This window comes from Anguilla rostrata, chromosome 2, assembly GCF_018555375.3.
Source record: "Anguilla rostrata isolate EN2019 chromosome 2, ASM1855537v3, whole genome shotgun sequence".
Lineage (NCBI taxonomy): Eukaryota > Metazoa > Chordata > Actinopteri > Anguilliformes > Anguillidae > Anguilla > Anguilla rostrata.
The window spans coordinates 32710762-32727678 of record NC_057934.1 but is presented as its reverse complement, the minus strand read 5'-3'; the positions used below and the strand labels follow the sequence as shown (position 1 = coordinate 32727678).

The following is a 16917-nucleotide window of genomic DNA, read 5'->3' as shown; positions in this document are numbered from 1 at the left end:
ATTAGAGGATTTGGCGAGAGCACTTCGGTGATATTTCATTTTCAGGGACCGGTATGACTTTTTTGCCGAGGATGACGAGTGGCTCATGAGTTGGTTCCGAATCCCTAGAACCCTTCTAAATTGAGACTGTGCAGCATCTTAGAGCCAGACTTAACGAGGCAAACAAGAAGATGCCATTCCAACACATGGGTTACCCACTGAAGCAGTGGATGATGACCCCACTGGCTGAGCCCCTGTCACCGCATGAGGTGCGCTACAATGAGGCGACCGTGAACGCGCTTTACGACTGATTGGGATTTATCAACATACGCACGGGGATACGACTGAAACTAAGTGCCTCCGAACGTTTGATAAATGCAGCGGCAGTTGTTAGTTTGTATAATTTTACAGGGAAACTTATGTGCATATTTACAAAATTATTGATAAATGAGGCCCAATGAACACATTCGCTTTTTTAGCAGTGACTGTTGTTCTCGATTTAAATTTAAATTTACAGTATCACAACAGCAAGATGAGGACCATTTAAAATGTATGGTTTTTGATATTATTATACTTACAATATGTCCATAGACTCAAATAATGTAATAGCTTAAATCTACTCTGCATGTACAGTCATCTCAATGCATTTAATAAAGCTTAGTCTCACAGATACATTTCTAGTAAAGACAGCAGTATGTATATTCCATATATTCCCAACAGAAACGGTAAAATTGTGGTCTGCTTATGGGTCCTGTGTTTGACTGTCAAAGCTGGCATGGTCAACGGCCTCTCACAAGATGAGAGAACCAAAAACATACAATGATCAAAAATGGTTTAGGGGAGCAGAGCATTAGTCTCACAGATGAAATTAAAGTTTTTAGAACAGTAAAAAGCATACCGTGCATTCAATGTAGTGCCAATCAGGGCACAATTATATTGAATCTTAACATCTGGCTCTTCTCTCTCCCAGAATCTGTAAAGGAAGCAAAGACTGAGACACAGAAGCTCTACTTCTCTGCTGTTTCCTACAGAGATACAGTGACTCCTTCTCATTCTCTGTCTATTGCCATCTATGAGAGAGTTCAGAAAGTGGAAATATATCTTGTTGGGGAGATAATTCTGGTTTAACTGTACTCATTAAATCAACCTCATCGTACAAACGGAACAATATTAAAGATGAAAAGGGTAAAGTACACATATGCACTATCATAACCAGAAACATACCCAGTGACATATTTCACTGCAGCAACACAAACCTTAGGCTACCATCAGAGGAACATTCATATTTCTGATCTGCCAAGATGTTGTTTAAAATTATACATGATTGTGTCTGTCTATATTTTTACGTCCTGTGCTGTTTCTGTAAGAATTCTTACCCTTTCTGCAGAGGGGTTCCATCCACCCAGAGCCAGTTACCCTGATCTGCTGAGTAACTCAGTCCAATCCAGGTATAGTATTGTGTTTTGTTGTTGATGAACCGCTGAAAACAAACACAGAATGACCCTCACTGCTCACTCTGTAGATGTAGACACTGAGAGACAAACAGTCCACACTGACACTTTCTGGATCTGTGAGATACTGAGCTACAGCATGAGCCACACCCCACTGATAAATGCGATTCACCCATAGTGGTAATATTGAACACGTTAGATTGTAAGAACCAACACAAGATGAGATATAATTACATAATTACATTTACAGTGGCTTCTTATGAATGCATGTTGTCAGTTTTATCTCCATCCACTCATTCACAATTATTTTACAGAGCCTTACCTGTTCCTCTTCACTCTCTGTAATCACCAGGTCAGCTCCCCTTTTAATGCAGTCACTGCGACTGTCTGTCCAGCTCTTCATCTCATTAGAGAAGTAGTAACACTTTGAAGAGAACTGTGCCCAGCCCTGTGGACAGGGGTTAGACACACTGCCTGTACAGAAAGAACAAGCAGCAGACTCTGAGAATGATCTTTTCATATGTAACAGTGTAAAAGTAAATGCTTTTCTGCAGATGGACAACAGAGTAGCACCACTCACTGTGAACTGGAGGGACAGTACTGCTACAAAAAGAGGAGTTTCTTAATTACTTCATTGTACTTACTCTGTAGCTGGACTTTCTCTGTATTCATGGTGCTGCAGTTGCTTCTGAGCTCCTCCAGATCTCTCTCCAACATTGAATAGTTCTCTGATAGACTTGTATCTAGTACACAAGGGAAAATGCATTTCTTAGGAAAGAAAGTATCGATTAAGGACTTCTACCGAATTTCACCTCAGTTCAGTATGATCCAGACCACTGTGCTAATCTCTGGAAACAAGCTCAAAGCCATATAATTTGTTAGGTTTGTGAACTGTGAATGAAGAAATCTAGGCAAACTATGAAAAAAGTATTTTAAAAAGTTGAGTGAAATTTCAATTGTGTTGTAAAATCAATGTATTAATTTACAGTGTTGGAGAATTATGAACAATCATTAATTAGTTGGGCTCTATAAGAATATTACAGTATATATGAGAATGAAAATAAATACATGTGTATATTTTTTTGCACATATATATATATGTATATATATGTAAATATATATATATATATACAGATGGGTGACGTAAATTATGTAATTTTTTAAATATACATTTGTGTATATATAAAAAACATGTATAAAGTGCATTTCAGGATGAAGTGTTTACTTCTCGTCCAAATTAAATGTGTCTCAATTACATTGTCAAACTGTATTTTGGTAAGCATGTTGAATGGATTTTGAAAAAAATAATGACCAGCAATGGTCAAGGTATAAACATCACATATTAGCTCTTATGTAGGAACTCATTTTTTTTACTTATAAATGTATATATTTTTAAAAAATAGAATGTACATCAACAGCTGGATGAAAATCGAAGGGATTGGCCAAAGGCAAAATCCTGAACCCCACTATATGATATTAATTTGTAAAATGACAGAACAGATCTGTTTTTTACTTTTAGATGACAGTTTACCAGGATCATAGTAAAGAGACACAGACAGTTACTCACAGAGGACACACAGGACTACTGTGGCAGCCAATAAGAGAGCACACAGCAGCCCCAGACACACTGTAGCCCGTCTGTAGGGATATGAGCTTTGCCCACTGTGCCCTGTGGTCAAGAAAACAGACAAGTTAAGCAGAATGTCTCATTTCTTTGATGTTTTATATAGTTGTTCTTGTTGCTAGTTTTTATTTTAATTTCAAACCAAACATACTGCAGTAAACTAAAGTTTTACAACAGCAAATAAAAATCCACTACTGCAAACTCTTTCACCTACGCAACTACCAAATATTCACTAAATAAAAATACAGGAGGCCTGCACTCCTAAATAAATATAAGAGTGTGGGCCTACTCCATTTCTATCTTTATGTGACTACATTAGGTCAAAAAATTTTCAACTCTTCAGAAGAAAAGCAAATGTGCAGGATTTGAGCCTCTGTCCATTCAGGAGGCAACAGACAATCGCATGCAGTCAGCTACCCCTTATTTTCATTGTAGCCCAAAAAGCATTTCTACGCCATGCATTTTCTGCACTGGAAAACTATGCAACTGGCACAGAGAGATCACAGATTCCTAACTGACCAGGGGTGTCACTATTGAGCAATGAGCAGGGGACACCTGTCCACAGAAACCCTCCCTCAATCCACGGGTGAAATGGTGGCCGATTACACATTTCCAGATGGAACACACAAGCATTATCCAGATAGTGGGGCCCATCAGTGCACTCACAATGCCTGAGAAACACAAAACTTAAAATATTTTAAAGACAAAATGCGGGATGTGCTTTTGATATTGCTGCGGTATGTAATAAAAAAACAGTGTACCTACATGGTAACAGAGATAACGCATCTCTGATCGTGCTCTTGGGACTTGTATGCACAAGTTGCACAGTAAATAAAAATCTCAGTCTGCAGTTCAGTACTTGGTTGTGCCATTTCAGTTAATGTATAAACACAGGTTCACGAAAAACTAAACATTTCAGTAAACATTTTACTATGGTCTAAACTGCAATTAAACCAATATTGGTGTATACAGTTTGACTACTGAAGTGAAGGAGTGGGCTTACAGGGCAGGGGGAATGGCGATATCTGAATGTCAGAGGACCTATAACCAAATGTGTAGGTCAGCAGGGTGAAGATTCAAATGCAAGAGTCTGAATATCTACTCCTGTGACTTGTTCACTATCTATATAAGCTGCCTTAGTGAAAATGTTCCAGATGCTGCTTTTCATTTTATGCTGACAGCTGTATACTGTTTTGATTTTACCATGAATAAAGCTCTTTAGAAACTGCAACATGTTTTTAATCTGGTGCAGGCTCAGTTTTTCCACCTGAAACTTGTTCTGGATGCTGAAAAAGCCAAGCTTATGGTTTTATTGAATAGTACTGTAAGTAGGCTACACATTATTAAACCAATGTATTATCACTTTACAAGGCCAATCTATTGAGCCTGTAACAGTCTATATTTAGGTTTCTTTCTTGATGATCAGCAGTCTTTTAACTATCACTTCCAGCATCTGATTAAGAAGCGCAAGTTGGGTTTTTACTTAAACCGAGTTTCTCTTTAAATGTACGTTTGTCAAAGCTACCTTATTGCCAGTTCGTGATTATGGTAACCTGTGTTACTATCATCTTCACATGAAAAGACACAGTGTATCATGGAGCCCTGTGATTTATCACAAGTAGAAGCCTCACTCATCATTGCTCACTGTACTCAGTGTTTGGGTGGCTCGCCCTATCCATGCATCGACTTAGCCACAGGTATGTTTTCATTTATAAGACAATTTTGTGAATTCTTCCGAGCTACCTTTCTTGCTATTTGACCCAGAATTAGAGTGCATACCAGTAAGGATAACAGATACTTTGATAACGAAGGTTCCTACTGTCCGTACTGAGCTAGGTAAAAAGGCTTTTAACTTCTCTGCACTATCTGCCTGGAATAGCTTACAGAGGGAGGTTCGGCTCACAGACCTGGTTACTCTTTGAGAATTTAAATCAGTTATAAAAAGCAGAGAACTTCATGCAATTGGTCACTACGACTGTTTCTGAACTTATTATGTTTTTATCTGTATTGTACTATTGATTTTATGTAATTTATTTGTGTGGTTGGGTATCTAAGTGTGTGTGAAACAGAGCATTGCTGTAAAAGAACATACATGCTCAGTCAACCTGCCCTGTATAAATAAAGCTTAAATAAATAAGAGAATAGTAATTAGCAGCCAGCCGAGTCAGGCAGAGGAGTGCGGCTATGTATATATTGGGGCAAACAGTCACACTTTTGGGGGGAGAGTGGTAAAGTCAAGCTATGCTAACAGATACCAGCAGATTCATGTTCAAATTAAGAAACGCTATGTGGTTTGCCACATTCAAGTTTCTAAAATGGTTTCTTGACGTCAAGAAAACTGTTCGCTTAACAGTTTAAAATAGATATGACAACTGAGTCAATGGAAAATTTGGGTCAACAGTCACAGACAACCCGAAAGAATGAGATATAAACACTTTTTTTTTTAAATTGTGTACATTTGTGTCTTCATTTGGCTAATATGAATGGCAATGCTCAACATTTTTGACTGTGCATACTCTGGCCCAGTACCACTACAAGTCGAGAAAAATATTTACCTCTTGGCGGTAGCACCATCAACCCCTGGGTATACCACAGCCAGTTTTTTGCAACTTACATGCCCACCCCACGCCCATGCTTCCGGATGAGTGTCGCTATTTATATGAGCTGTTTATCCTAATCCATTAATTAAATTACAATTAAAATCCATACGCCTACTTCTATTTTAAAATATCAAATAAGCCTAAGTGCAAAATGGGTAGACTGCCACACATAACTTAGTCATTTAGAGCTCCACACAAACTAGCCAAGAATAACACCCCGTTTATCCCCTTTACACAAACAAGCGTTTTCTAATGGTCTCTTGACATTTATACGTAATACAATTATATTCTAACATAAAAATTGCTAACTCCAGCATTAACCTCCCTTCGCGTCTTACAATGATGCACATTGCAATAATTGATACGTTCTAATATTTCTTCAAATTAAAGTAATATACGGTAACACAAGAGGTCTTCGGGCAAGAGTGAGCTGATAGGTACGATCTGAGAGCTGGGAGCTGGGATGAGCGAGCTATGAGGTGTGAGCTCAGATCATTAAACTGGGAGCTCGGCTCTAGGTGCAAGGTGGGAGCTACGAGCTCACAGCTCACACTTGAGGATTGAACTCTTACTAAAATAATTTTTGGATTCTATGTGCTACGTGCTACTGATGTAATAAATAAAAAAATTCCACAAGCTCATTTAAAAGTGACAATGATCTCTTGATTATGCTGCTCTTTAATACACTGTGCAGGTGTTCTTAACTGTGTGCTGCTCTTTAATACACTGTGCAGGTGTTCTTACCTTTGTGCTGAGCTCCTGGGCTGTTGAGTGAGGTCTGGCCCAGTGTGTTGTACACATCTTGGTCTGGACTGGCCAGGTCAGTGTATATACCCTCTGAATCTTTGGAGACCAATGCTGCCATTTCTGACAACTGCTGCTAGTGCTCTATCCGGTATTTCTTTTTATATATTTTGTGTCACTGTGGTCTGAGCTACTTGAGCAGAGAGAGGAAATCGCATTGAGAGACCAGGAAGCTGATCAGGGCTTGACACCCACCTTTGGGAAGGAAATGCATTTAAGATCACCAACCATCACCACCAAGTATATCATTAACAAAAGAAGTATATGTAGAACTAGCAATGGCCAGATCTTGGTCAAAACAGTAATAATCTGTAGAGGTTTGCACTAAATATAAAACACAAGCTGTAAAAGTCCATATACAATGAAAGCACAGTTTCTGGCATTCAAACTAGGACTTTCATACAAACGTGTTGTGAATGATAAAATCCAGCAGAAGATAAATGAGGTGAATACATATCTGATGCCAAGAAGGGGAGGAAGACTTAGATAAGAGAAGGGAATGCCTATTTTTTTAATTAAATAAAGGAAGGGGGCTTGGAAATAATGGTGTCTGAAAAATGAGAAACAATGATGTATGGGAAAGAGTAAAGAAAAATGATGTAAGCATGAGGGAAAGTCCAAGCTTGAGCTCCCCAACAGGAGGAGCTAACAAGATAGGATAAAAGGGAGTGTTCGGCCCCAGGGGAGTTCAGTATGTCTTGTGTGTCTTGTCTGTGTGTGTGTGCATCTTATGTGTTTTCTGTGAAGTGTCTTGTGGAATGCTTTGAGAGTGTTTGTACTGATATGCGCAGATCAGCCCGGGTTCTTGCATGTTATCTTTGAATTACCTGCAATAAATTCAGTTGCATCAGACTCTCTGAAGTGTATATTTTGAAGAAGTATTCAACAGTGTGAGGAGAACACCCAGCTCTTCTGGCTCAGGCTGGGTCCTGTTTTTCCCACATGCCACCCCCCGAATGTGGGTAGAATTCAGCAATGGTGTGTAAATTGTTCACTTACTAGGCGCTTTGGCAGGTGACCTTCCAGTAGCATTTTCTATTTTAAAAATTATTGTAGTTTACAAAAGCCATCTGAAATAGTTAAATCAATTTGTGGTGATACCACATGATACTACAACTCCCATGAGTGATGGGTGCACTCTGTGTGCTCATCCCATTGGCCATCTGCTTCACCCCTCTCTTGTTTCCTCAGTGGGAGAAGGTGAACTCAACCAAAATCAAACAGCCAAACACGGCACTGTACAACCAAATTTGTGTAGGCGATAGCTATACTCATTGCAGCTGACAATAATTGCAGCATTAGACACAGAAAACAACAATGATTCATAAAGGAGCATGAACTTTATGTAAGTGAAAAAAATGCAAAAGATGTAAAAAATATATATATATATATATATATATATATATAGTTCTAAAGAGATTGTGATTACAGCTGGTCTGATTATTGGTTTTACACAGGTTTATAGTCACAATATGAGAGCACTAATTAAAAATTTCTAGTTTTTCATATTTTCAAATATACTCATGAGAAATGATGAAATTGCGCATCAATTTAAACAATCTTTTCTGAGATTGTTTTCCATCTTGTTGATCCTGCGATAACACAATTAAAATGCCTTTCTCTGTGCTCCAGATGTTATACATGATATAGCATAGAAAGCTGTGCTACAGATCCAGGGCCAGGATTGAGTAGCAGCTTAGCATGTACAAGAAGCCGAAGTACCAGCTTTGTGATTGTCAGGACGTAGCCTGACAGCTGTGCCGGATTCACTGGGGGATTGATTTTTGGAGTCTGGGTGCACATGCAGATCGGGGCGTAAGCCCATTCGCCGGTCGTGGGAGTTGGGGGCGTGGCACAGCTGTTTTGTGTTTTTCCTAACAAGCTTGCAGGGATAAGGAGGCAGGTGAGAGGGAGAACACGAGAGACGCCGGGGTGGGTGTTTGGTTCCTCAGATGAGGATTTTTTCCTTTTTTTTTAATCTTTAAGTTAGTTTAGTTTAGTTTTTGTTGGGTGGGTTCCTGAAAAAATAAAAAACATTGTTAGGTGGCGGGAGGCAGCGCGGGGCTGCTCCTGACTCCCGACAAATTTTGGCGTAATCGACAGGATCCACCCAGGTATACCACCAGGCTATGGATGGACAGGAGGCAGCTGCTGCAGTGCCTCCACTGGGTGGCTACGGTGGGGTCGCTATGCCCTGGTTTGTGTGTGCCCCATGGGTCCCCAGGTTCTCCGGTGATGAAGGCACAGCCAAGTATGGGAGTGGCGGGCTCAGGTACAGGCTATGCTCTGGGCGCAGGGCCTCATGGAAATCCAACAGGCTGATTTCATTGTGGGGGCTCTGGATGGGTGCGCCTGGAGGGAGGTGCTGCTGGTGCCGGCTGAGTGGCGGAACACGGCGGCCCTGGTGTGGGCCCTGTTGGAGGAGATCGTTGGTCGCCCTGTCCCCCTGGCCTGCTCCCGCTTTTTCCAGTGCCACCAGGGCTCGGAGGAGTCCCTGGAGGTGTACCTCCTGTGGCTGCGGGAGGTTCATGCGAGGTGGCGGGCCCGGGAGCCTGGGGACGAAGGGGCGGATGATGTCATCATCCGAGATCAGTTCCTCCTGGGCCTACGGAGGGGCCCCGTGCAACAGGAGCTCTAGCGACAGGTGCGGCGCCGCCCGGCTTCCACCTTTTCCGAGGTGAGCCGGGAGGCCCGGGAGCTGGAGTTGGAGCAGCGGGGGGACGAGGGGGCAGCGTGTTTTGTTTCTCGCTCTAATCCATCTAGGGCACTGGAGGTTCCAGCGCCGGTCATGGACGTGGAGCGGTGGAAGGAGGAAGTGCGGGCAGAGCCTCACCCCAGAGCAGCAACATCGGGCTCGGGGCCTGTTGGAACGGTGGGCGGGGGTGTTCGCAGCACATGAGGAGGACTTTGGCCGGACCGAGGTGGTGTACCACCAGATACCGACCGGGAATGCTCCCCCTTGTCGGGAGCGGTATCGCCCTCTTCCCCCAGTACTGTACCCGGAGCTGCGGTCCTTGGTGCAGGGGATGCTGGAGAGCGGGGTGATCACGGAGAGTTCCAGTCCTTGGGCCGCGCCAGTGGTCCTGGTCCGGAAGAAGGACGGTGCCTGGCGGTTCTGCGTGGACTACCGTCGCCTGAATGCGACCACCCATAAGGACGCCTACCCGCTCCCCAGAATCGAGGAATCGCTCACAGGGATGAAACGGGCGGAGTGGTTCTCGACCCTGGATTTGGCAAGCGGGTATTGGCAGGTGGCGGTGGACCCGCGGGACCGCAAGAAAACCGCTTTTGCCACACCCCTCGGGCTCTTCCAGTTCGAGCGGATGCCGTTCGGCCTGTGCAGTGCTCCTGCCACATTCCAGAGGTTGATGCAGAGGTGTCTGGGGGACCTGGTACATGATTCCCTTTTAATATATCTGGATGATATTGTGGTCTTTTCCCCAGACTTTGAAGATCATCTGCATCACCTGGAGGCAGTGTTCGAGCGGCTGGGCCGGTACGGGCTGAAGCTCCAGCCCCAGAAGTGTCGCTTCTTCCAGAGGGAGGTGCGGTACCTGGGGCATGTGGTGAGCTCGAGGGGGGTGGCTACGGACCCGGACAAAACTGCTGCGGTCCGGGACTGGCCAGCCCCCGAGACGGTGCGGCAAGTGAGGTCATTCCTCGGGTTTGCCGGTTACTATCGGCGATTCATCCCCGCTTTCTCTAAGATCGTGGCCCCCTGCACCGATTGTTGGAGGGGACCGTGGCTCGGGGTAAGAGCACGCGGCGAGTGGAGTGGGGGGTGGAGTGTCAGCGCGCCTTCGAGGCGTTGAAGGCAGCCCTGCTCTCCGCGCCCGTGCTCGCTTATGCGGACTTTACCCTTCCCTTTCGTGTTTATACAGATGCGAGTGGGGAGGGGCTGGGGGCCATCCTGTCCCAGGTACAGGATGGAAGCAAGAGGGTGATCGCGTACGCCAGCCGGAGCCTGCACCCCGCGGAGAGGAGCGACCAGAACTATAGTGCCTTCAAGCTGGAGCTGCTGGCCCTGAAGTGGGCTGTGACCGAAAAGTTTAAAGACTACCTTTTGGGGCGTAAAGGTCACGGCCTACACCGACCACAACCCCCTGGTACATCTGGCCACGGCACGGCTGGGGGCGACGGAGCAGCGGTGGGTGGGTCAGCTGGCTAGCTTTGATCTGGTAATCAGGTATTAGCCGGGGGCCCCAATGCCAATGCCGACGCGCTGTCCCGGCTGCCCGGGGGCCCAGGGGTGGGAGAGGTGGGTCAGGTGTCCGGCAGCCCAACGGTGGAGGACACATGGGACTGGTTGACTCTGCAGCGGGAAGATGACCATCTGCAGGCTCTGGCTGAACGTGTGCGACTGGGGGAGCCCCCTCGGCGGGAGGAGCAGAGGGTGGCCCCACTGGAAGAGCGTAGGTGGTGGAGAGATTGGGAGCGGCTACGGGTAGAAGGGGGGGTTCTGTGCCGCCAGGTGGAAGACCCCGTGGAGGATGGGCCACTGTGGCAGGTGCTGGTGCCCCGAAGGGTGGCACGCGGCGTTTGGCAGCGGTACCATCAGGCCTTTGGCCACGTAGGCGACTATAAGGCGGAAGCTATCCTGCGACGGCGATTCTACTGGCCGGGGTTGGGGAGCGACGTCCGGCAGTGGACCGCTGAGTGCAGGCAGTGTGTGATGGCCAAGGCCGGGCCGGAGGCACGGGCCCCCCTGGTCCCCCTCTCCACCTCCTACCCGCTGGAGGTGGTGGCTATGGACCATCTTGCGCTGGGGCGTCCCGGTGATGAGTACCTGTACCTGCTGGTCCTCACTGATTTGTTTTCCAGGTACGGCTGGGCAGTACCAGTACGGGACCAGTCGGCCGGAACAGTGGTGAGGGCTTTGTGGGGGTCAGTGGTGCAACACTGGGGGTGCCCCAAGCGGCTCCTCTCTGACCGAAGGGCGGCCTTTGAGTCCTCCCTGGTGGCGTCGTTCTGCGAGCTCTATGGGTGCACGAAGATCCGCACTACCCCCTGCCACCCACAGGGCAATGGGGCCTGGGAGCGTTTTGACGCTGCTGTCTCTCCTGGGGTCTCTCCAGGAGGAGGAACAGGGCCGGTGGTCGGAGCACCTGCCCGTTCTGCTCCAGGGGTACAACAACACCGTACAAGCACCGGCTTCGCCCCGCATTATGTCCTGACCGGGCGCCATGCTCGGCTCCCGGTGGACCTAGCAATGAATGTGCCCCCCACCCCGAGGAAGTGGGACATGGAGGGGTGGGTGTGGGCACACCATCGTACCTTGTCCTGGACGTACCGCAAGGTACTGGAGTCAGTGCAGCGCCAGCAACAGCAGGACAAGACAAGGTACGATCGGCGGCAGAAGACCTTGCCGTAATTCTTTCAATTGGTTTGTGTTTGAATTTTTCATGGTTTGCACTCTTCTTGAATATCTGTCTTCCATTGTTTCACAAATTTAATCACATTCATCCTCTCGTTGGTTTTTTCCACCTATTTTACACTGAGCCACAAGGTAACAGTGTTACTTTTCAGTTTATGAGTACAAAAGAGAAAATGACAGAAATGATAAACATAAGGGCATTTCTTCCTTTCTAAACGTGAACACTAGATGCATAAATAATATACTTTCACATATAATATTCACAATATTTTAACTCAAATTAATAACATTACACATGTTCACCTGACATAACTATGAGTACAAAGTTAATGTGTCAGAGTGGCAAAGTAATGCTGGTTAAGTGTGCGCGTGTGTGCGTGCGTGTGCGCGCGTATACGTACTGTGTTTAATTTGTTAAATGTGTAATTTACTGTATATTTAGTAAAATTGTAACAGCATTCAAGGGGACTCACTTCTCTCGGGTTGATTTGGACTGTTTCATGACATCAAGTGACATCATGAGTTATATCACAGTTAGCCTAGGATCCTACATAAGCAGGTTTTACGCACCCTTTATAATGTTTAGCCATTAGCCAGGTGATATTGTTGGTTATGTCACATTTGGCATAATGTTGTAAAAGAAGATGTTTTGCCACCCTTTATGAAGCACAACATTTGCGTATGCATGAAGCCATTATGTCAAGTTTATGAAAGCATTATATATACTACGTAAAGCTTTTATTTTAACTTCCTTTAAAGTGTGAAAGTCACCACTTCTAAGGAAAGTGCTGGTTGCCAATAAAATTAGGAAACTGTAGCTGAACTGCACCACTTCTCAGATTATCCTGTAAAATCTGCTCATGTTGAAGTGATGAGGAAATGATTACAAAGAAAGCAAGCAAACTGACATTCAGAATAACAAAAACTTTACTTGACACAGTTTAATACATTTTTAATCTTCAAAAATGCATGGAATATCATTTTTAGTACTTTATCAGTTTGGTATTTATGAGTATTAATGTAGCATTTACACACACTCTTAGCTTGTGGACTTGCTTCTGTGATACAGCCAGATTGAGATTAAGGTAACACAGGAACCACATAAGCCTAAATTCAATAAACATTAGTCCTTAAATTTGACTATCAATTGCAGCAAGGATTATAAAGCAAGGATATTACTTGTAAGTCAGAGTTGAGGATAAATGTTTATTGAATTTAAGTCATAGAGTCACATACCACTTGTTTACTTGTGGGTACATGTGGCTTATGTCTTTAGGACACAGCCTCTGTTTGGAGAGCCTTTATGAGATAGTGAGTAAGTAGGTACTGAGAGCTCTTTCTATTAGCTCATACTTTCACACAATGGGCCTCATTTATCAAGCAACATACGAACAAAATTTCTCGTAATTCCTTCGTACCAACATTTACACATGAAAACTGGGATTTATCAAAGTTTTCGGGAGTCCAACTTGTTCGGACGTGCAAAGGAAATTTACGAAAACCTGAGACCACACGCAGAGTGTGTGTAAACTCCGCAGTTCGTCTTTTAACTTGAATTTTTCACTTTTATTGATGAAATTGGTCATTAAATGGGCTTCTTTGTCTACGTATTTTGTCATGAAATATTGAAATATCATAAAGAAAGATAAATTATAAAGAAACTAACATAAATTGGTTGCGAATACTATTTTAATTAAGTAAAACAAAAATGTTTGAAATGAGTAATAACATTACAAAGAGTTATGATTTCATAATTGCAGTTTTATATTTTTTAGATACTTGATGAGAAATACTATTTAAATGGCCAAAATGCTGTTAAGTCCAAGCTTGCAATGGCGGACCTTGCACTATTAGAGGATTTGGCGAGAGCACTTCGGCGAGATCGCATTTTCAGGGACCGGTGTGACTTTTTTGCCGAGGATGACGAGTGGCTCATGAGTCGGTTCCGATTCCCTAGAACCCTTCTAAATTGAGACTGTGCAACATCTTAGAGCCAGACTTAACGAGGCAAACAAGAAGATCTTATGCCATTCCAACACATGGGTTACCCGCTGAAGCAGTGGTTGATGACCCCACTGGCCGACCCCCTGTCACCGCGTGAGGTGCGCTACAATGAGGCGACCGTGAACGCGCTTCCAATTTACGACTGATTGGGATTTATCAACATACGCACGGGGATACGATTGAAACTAAGTGCCTCCGAACGTTTGATAAATGCGGCGGCAGTTGTTAGTTTGTATAATTTTACGGGGAAACTTATGTGCATATTTACGAAATTATTGATAAATGAGGCCCAATGAACACATTTGCTTTTTTAGCAGTGACTGCTGTTCTCGATTTCAATTTAAATTTACAGTATCACAACAGCAAGATGAGGACCATTTCAAATGTATGGTTTTTGATTTTTTATACGTATAGTATGTCCATAGAACCAATAATGTAATAGCTTAAATCTACTCTGCATGTAGTCATTTCAATGCATTTAACAAAGCTTAGTCTCACAGATACATTTCTAGTAAAGACAGCAGTATGTATATTCCATATATTCCCAACAAATACGGTAACATTGTGGTCTGCTTATTGGTCCTGTGTTTGACTGTCACAGCTGGCATGGTCAACGGCCTCTCACAAGATGAGAGAACCAAAAACATACAATGATAAAAAATGGTTTAGGGGAGTACAGCATTAGTCTCACAGATGAAATTATTCTTATTAGAACAGAAAAACGCATCCCATGCATTCACATTAGGGATAAACAGGGCACAATCAAATCCATTATCAACATCTGGCTCTCCACTCCTCCAGAATCTGTAAAGGAAGCAAAGAGACACAGAAGCTCTATACAGTGACTCCTTCTCATTCTCTGTTTATTGCCATGCCATGAGAGACAGTGGAAATTTCTTGTTGGAAGATAATTCTGGATTAACTGTATTCATTAAATCAACCTCATCGTACAAACAGAACAATATTAAAGATAAAAAGGGTCAAGTACACATATATGCACTATCATAACCATAAACATATCCAGTGACATATTTCACTGCAGTAACACAAACCTTAGACTGGCTACCATCAGAGGAACATTCATATTTCTGATCTGCCAAGGTGTTGTTTAAAATTATACATGATTGTGTCTGTCTATATTTTTACATCCTGTGCTGTTTCTGTAAGAATTCTTACCCTTTCTTCAGACGGGTTCTATCCACCCACAGCCAGTTACCCTTAGCTGCTGAGTAACTCAGTCCAATCCAGATAAAGAGTTTTATTTGTTTGTTGATGAACCGCTGAAAACAAACACAGAATGACCCTCACTGCTCACTCTGTAGATGTAGACACTGAGAGACAAACAGTCCACACTGACACTTTCTGGATCGGTGAGATACTGAGCTACAGCATGAGCCACACCCCACTGATGAATGCGATTCACCCATAGTGGTAATATTGAACACGTTAGATTGTAAGAACCAATACAAGATGAGATATAATTACATAATTACATTTACAGTGGCTTCTATTGAATGCACGTTATCAGTTTTATCTCCATCCACTCATTCACAATTATTTTACAGAGCCTTACCTGTTCCTCTTCACTCTCTATAATCACCAGGTCAGCTCCTCTTTTAATGCAGTCACTGCGACTGTCTGTCCAGCTCTTCATCTCATTAGAGAAGTAGTAACACTTCGAAGAGAACTGTGCCCAGCCCTGTGGACAGCAGTTATACACACTGCCTGTACAGAATGAACAGGTAGCAGACTCTGAGAATGATCTTTTCATTGTAACAGTGTAAAAGTAAATGCTTTTCTGCAGATGGACAACAGAGTAGCACCACTCACTGTGAACTGGAGGGACAGCACTGCTACAAAAAGAGGAGTTTCTTAATCACTTCATTGGACTTTCTCTGTATTCATGGTGCTGTAGTTGCTTCTGAGCTCCTCCAGATCTCTCTCCAACATTGAATAGTTCTCTAATAGACTTTCATCTAGTACACAAGGGAAAATGCATTTCTTAGGAAAGAAAGTATCGATTAAGGACTTCTACAGAATTTCAGCTCAGTTCAGTATGATCCAGACCACTGTGCTAATCTCTGGAAAAAAGCTCAAAGCCATATAATTTGTTAGGTTTGTGAACTGTGAATGAATAAATCTAGGCAAACTATGAAAAAAGTATTTTAAAAAGTTGAGAGAAATTTCAATTGTGTTGTAAAATCAATGTATTAATTTACAGTGTTGGAGAATTATGAACAATCATTGTTTATTTGGGCTCTATAAGAATACTGCAGTATATATGAGAATGAAAATAAATACATGTGTATATATATTTTTTTGCATATATATATATATATATATACAGATGGGTGACATAAATTATGTAATTTTAAAAATATACATTTGTGTATATATAAAAAACATGCATAAAGTGCATTTCAGGATGAAGTGTTTACTTCTCGTCCAAATTAAATGTGTCTCAATTACTTTGTCAAACTGTATTTTGGTAAGCATGTTGAATGGTTTTTGAAAAAAATAATGACCAGCAATGGTCAAGGTATAAACATCACATATTAGCTCTTATGTTGTAACTTTTTTTTTTTACTTATAAATGTATATATTTTTTAAAAAATAGAATGTACATCAACAGCTGGATGAAAATCGAAGGGATTGGCCAAAAGCAAAATCCTGAACCCCACTATATGATATTAATTTGTAAAATGACAGAACAGACCTTTTTTTTACTTTTAGATGACAGTTTACCAGGATCATAGTAAAGAGACACAGACAGTTACTCACAGAGGACACACAGGACTACTGTGGCAGCCAATAAGAGAGCATACAGCAGCCCCAGACACACTGTAGCCCGTCTGTAGGGAAGTGAGCTTTGCCCACTGTGCCCTGTGGTCAAGAAAAACAGACAAGTTAAGCAGAATGTCACATTTCATTGATGTTTTATATAGTTGTTCTTGTTGCTAGTTTTTATTTTAATTTCAAACCAAACATACTGCAGTAAACTAAAGTTTTACAACAGCAAATAAAAATCCACTACTACAAACACTTTCACCTACGCAACTACCAAATATTCACTAAATAAAA

General features: G+C 42.9%; 2 protein-coding genes across 11 annotated transcripts in view; both read right to left on the bottom strand.

Moving 5' to 3' along the window:
* LOC135247811 (CD209 antigen-like protein A) overlaps positions 1-16917 on the bottom strand; it is a 190285-nt gene that overhangs the window by 6841 nt on the left and 166527 nt on the right. For 3 of the 9 annotated variants that reach the window (XM_064321682.1, XM_064321687.1, XM_064321690.1), the window contains 4 exons: positions 2998-3099; positions 2075-2173; positions 1753-1904; positions 1356-1459 (listed from right to left, as the gene is read on the bottom strand). In XM_064321682.1, the coding sequence (XP_064177752.1) occupies positions 1356-1459; positions 1753-1904; positions 2075-2173; positions 2998-3099 (457 nt within the window). Of the gene's footprint in view, positions 1-295; positions 953-1355; positions 1460-1752; positions 1905-2074; positions 2174-2997; positions 3100-6398; positions 6904-16917 lie in introns of those variants that run through there. The other 6 variants (XM_064321684.1, XM_064321691.1, XM_064321688.1 and 3 more) reach the window with 4 other exon arrangements.
* The window catches only part of LOC135247812 (C-type lectin domain family 6 member A-like), a 106618-nt gene continuing 101902 nt past the window's right edge, over positions 12202-16917 (bottom strand). Inside the window, exons 4-6 of one of the 2 annotated variants that reach the window (XM_064321696.1) lie at positions 15410-15561; positions 15013-15116; positions 12202-14640 (exon numbers count right to left, since the gene is read on the bottom strand). In XM_064321696.1, the coding sequence (XP_064177766.1) occupies positions 14502-14640; positions 15013-15116; positions 15410-15561 (395 nt within the window). In that variant the 3' untranslated portion in view covers positions 12202-14501. The remainder of the gene's footprint in view (positions 14641-15012; positions 15117-15409; positions 15562-16917) is intronic. The other variant, XM_064321695.1, reaches the window with a different exon arrangement.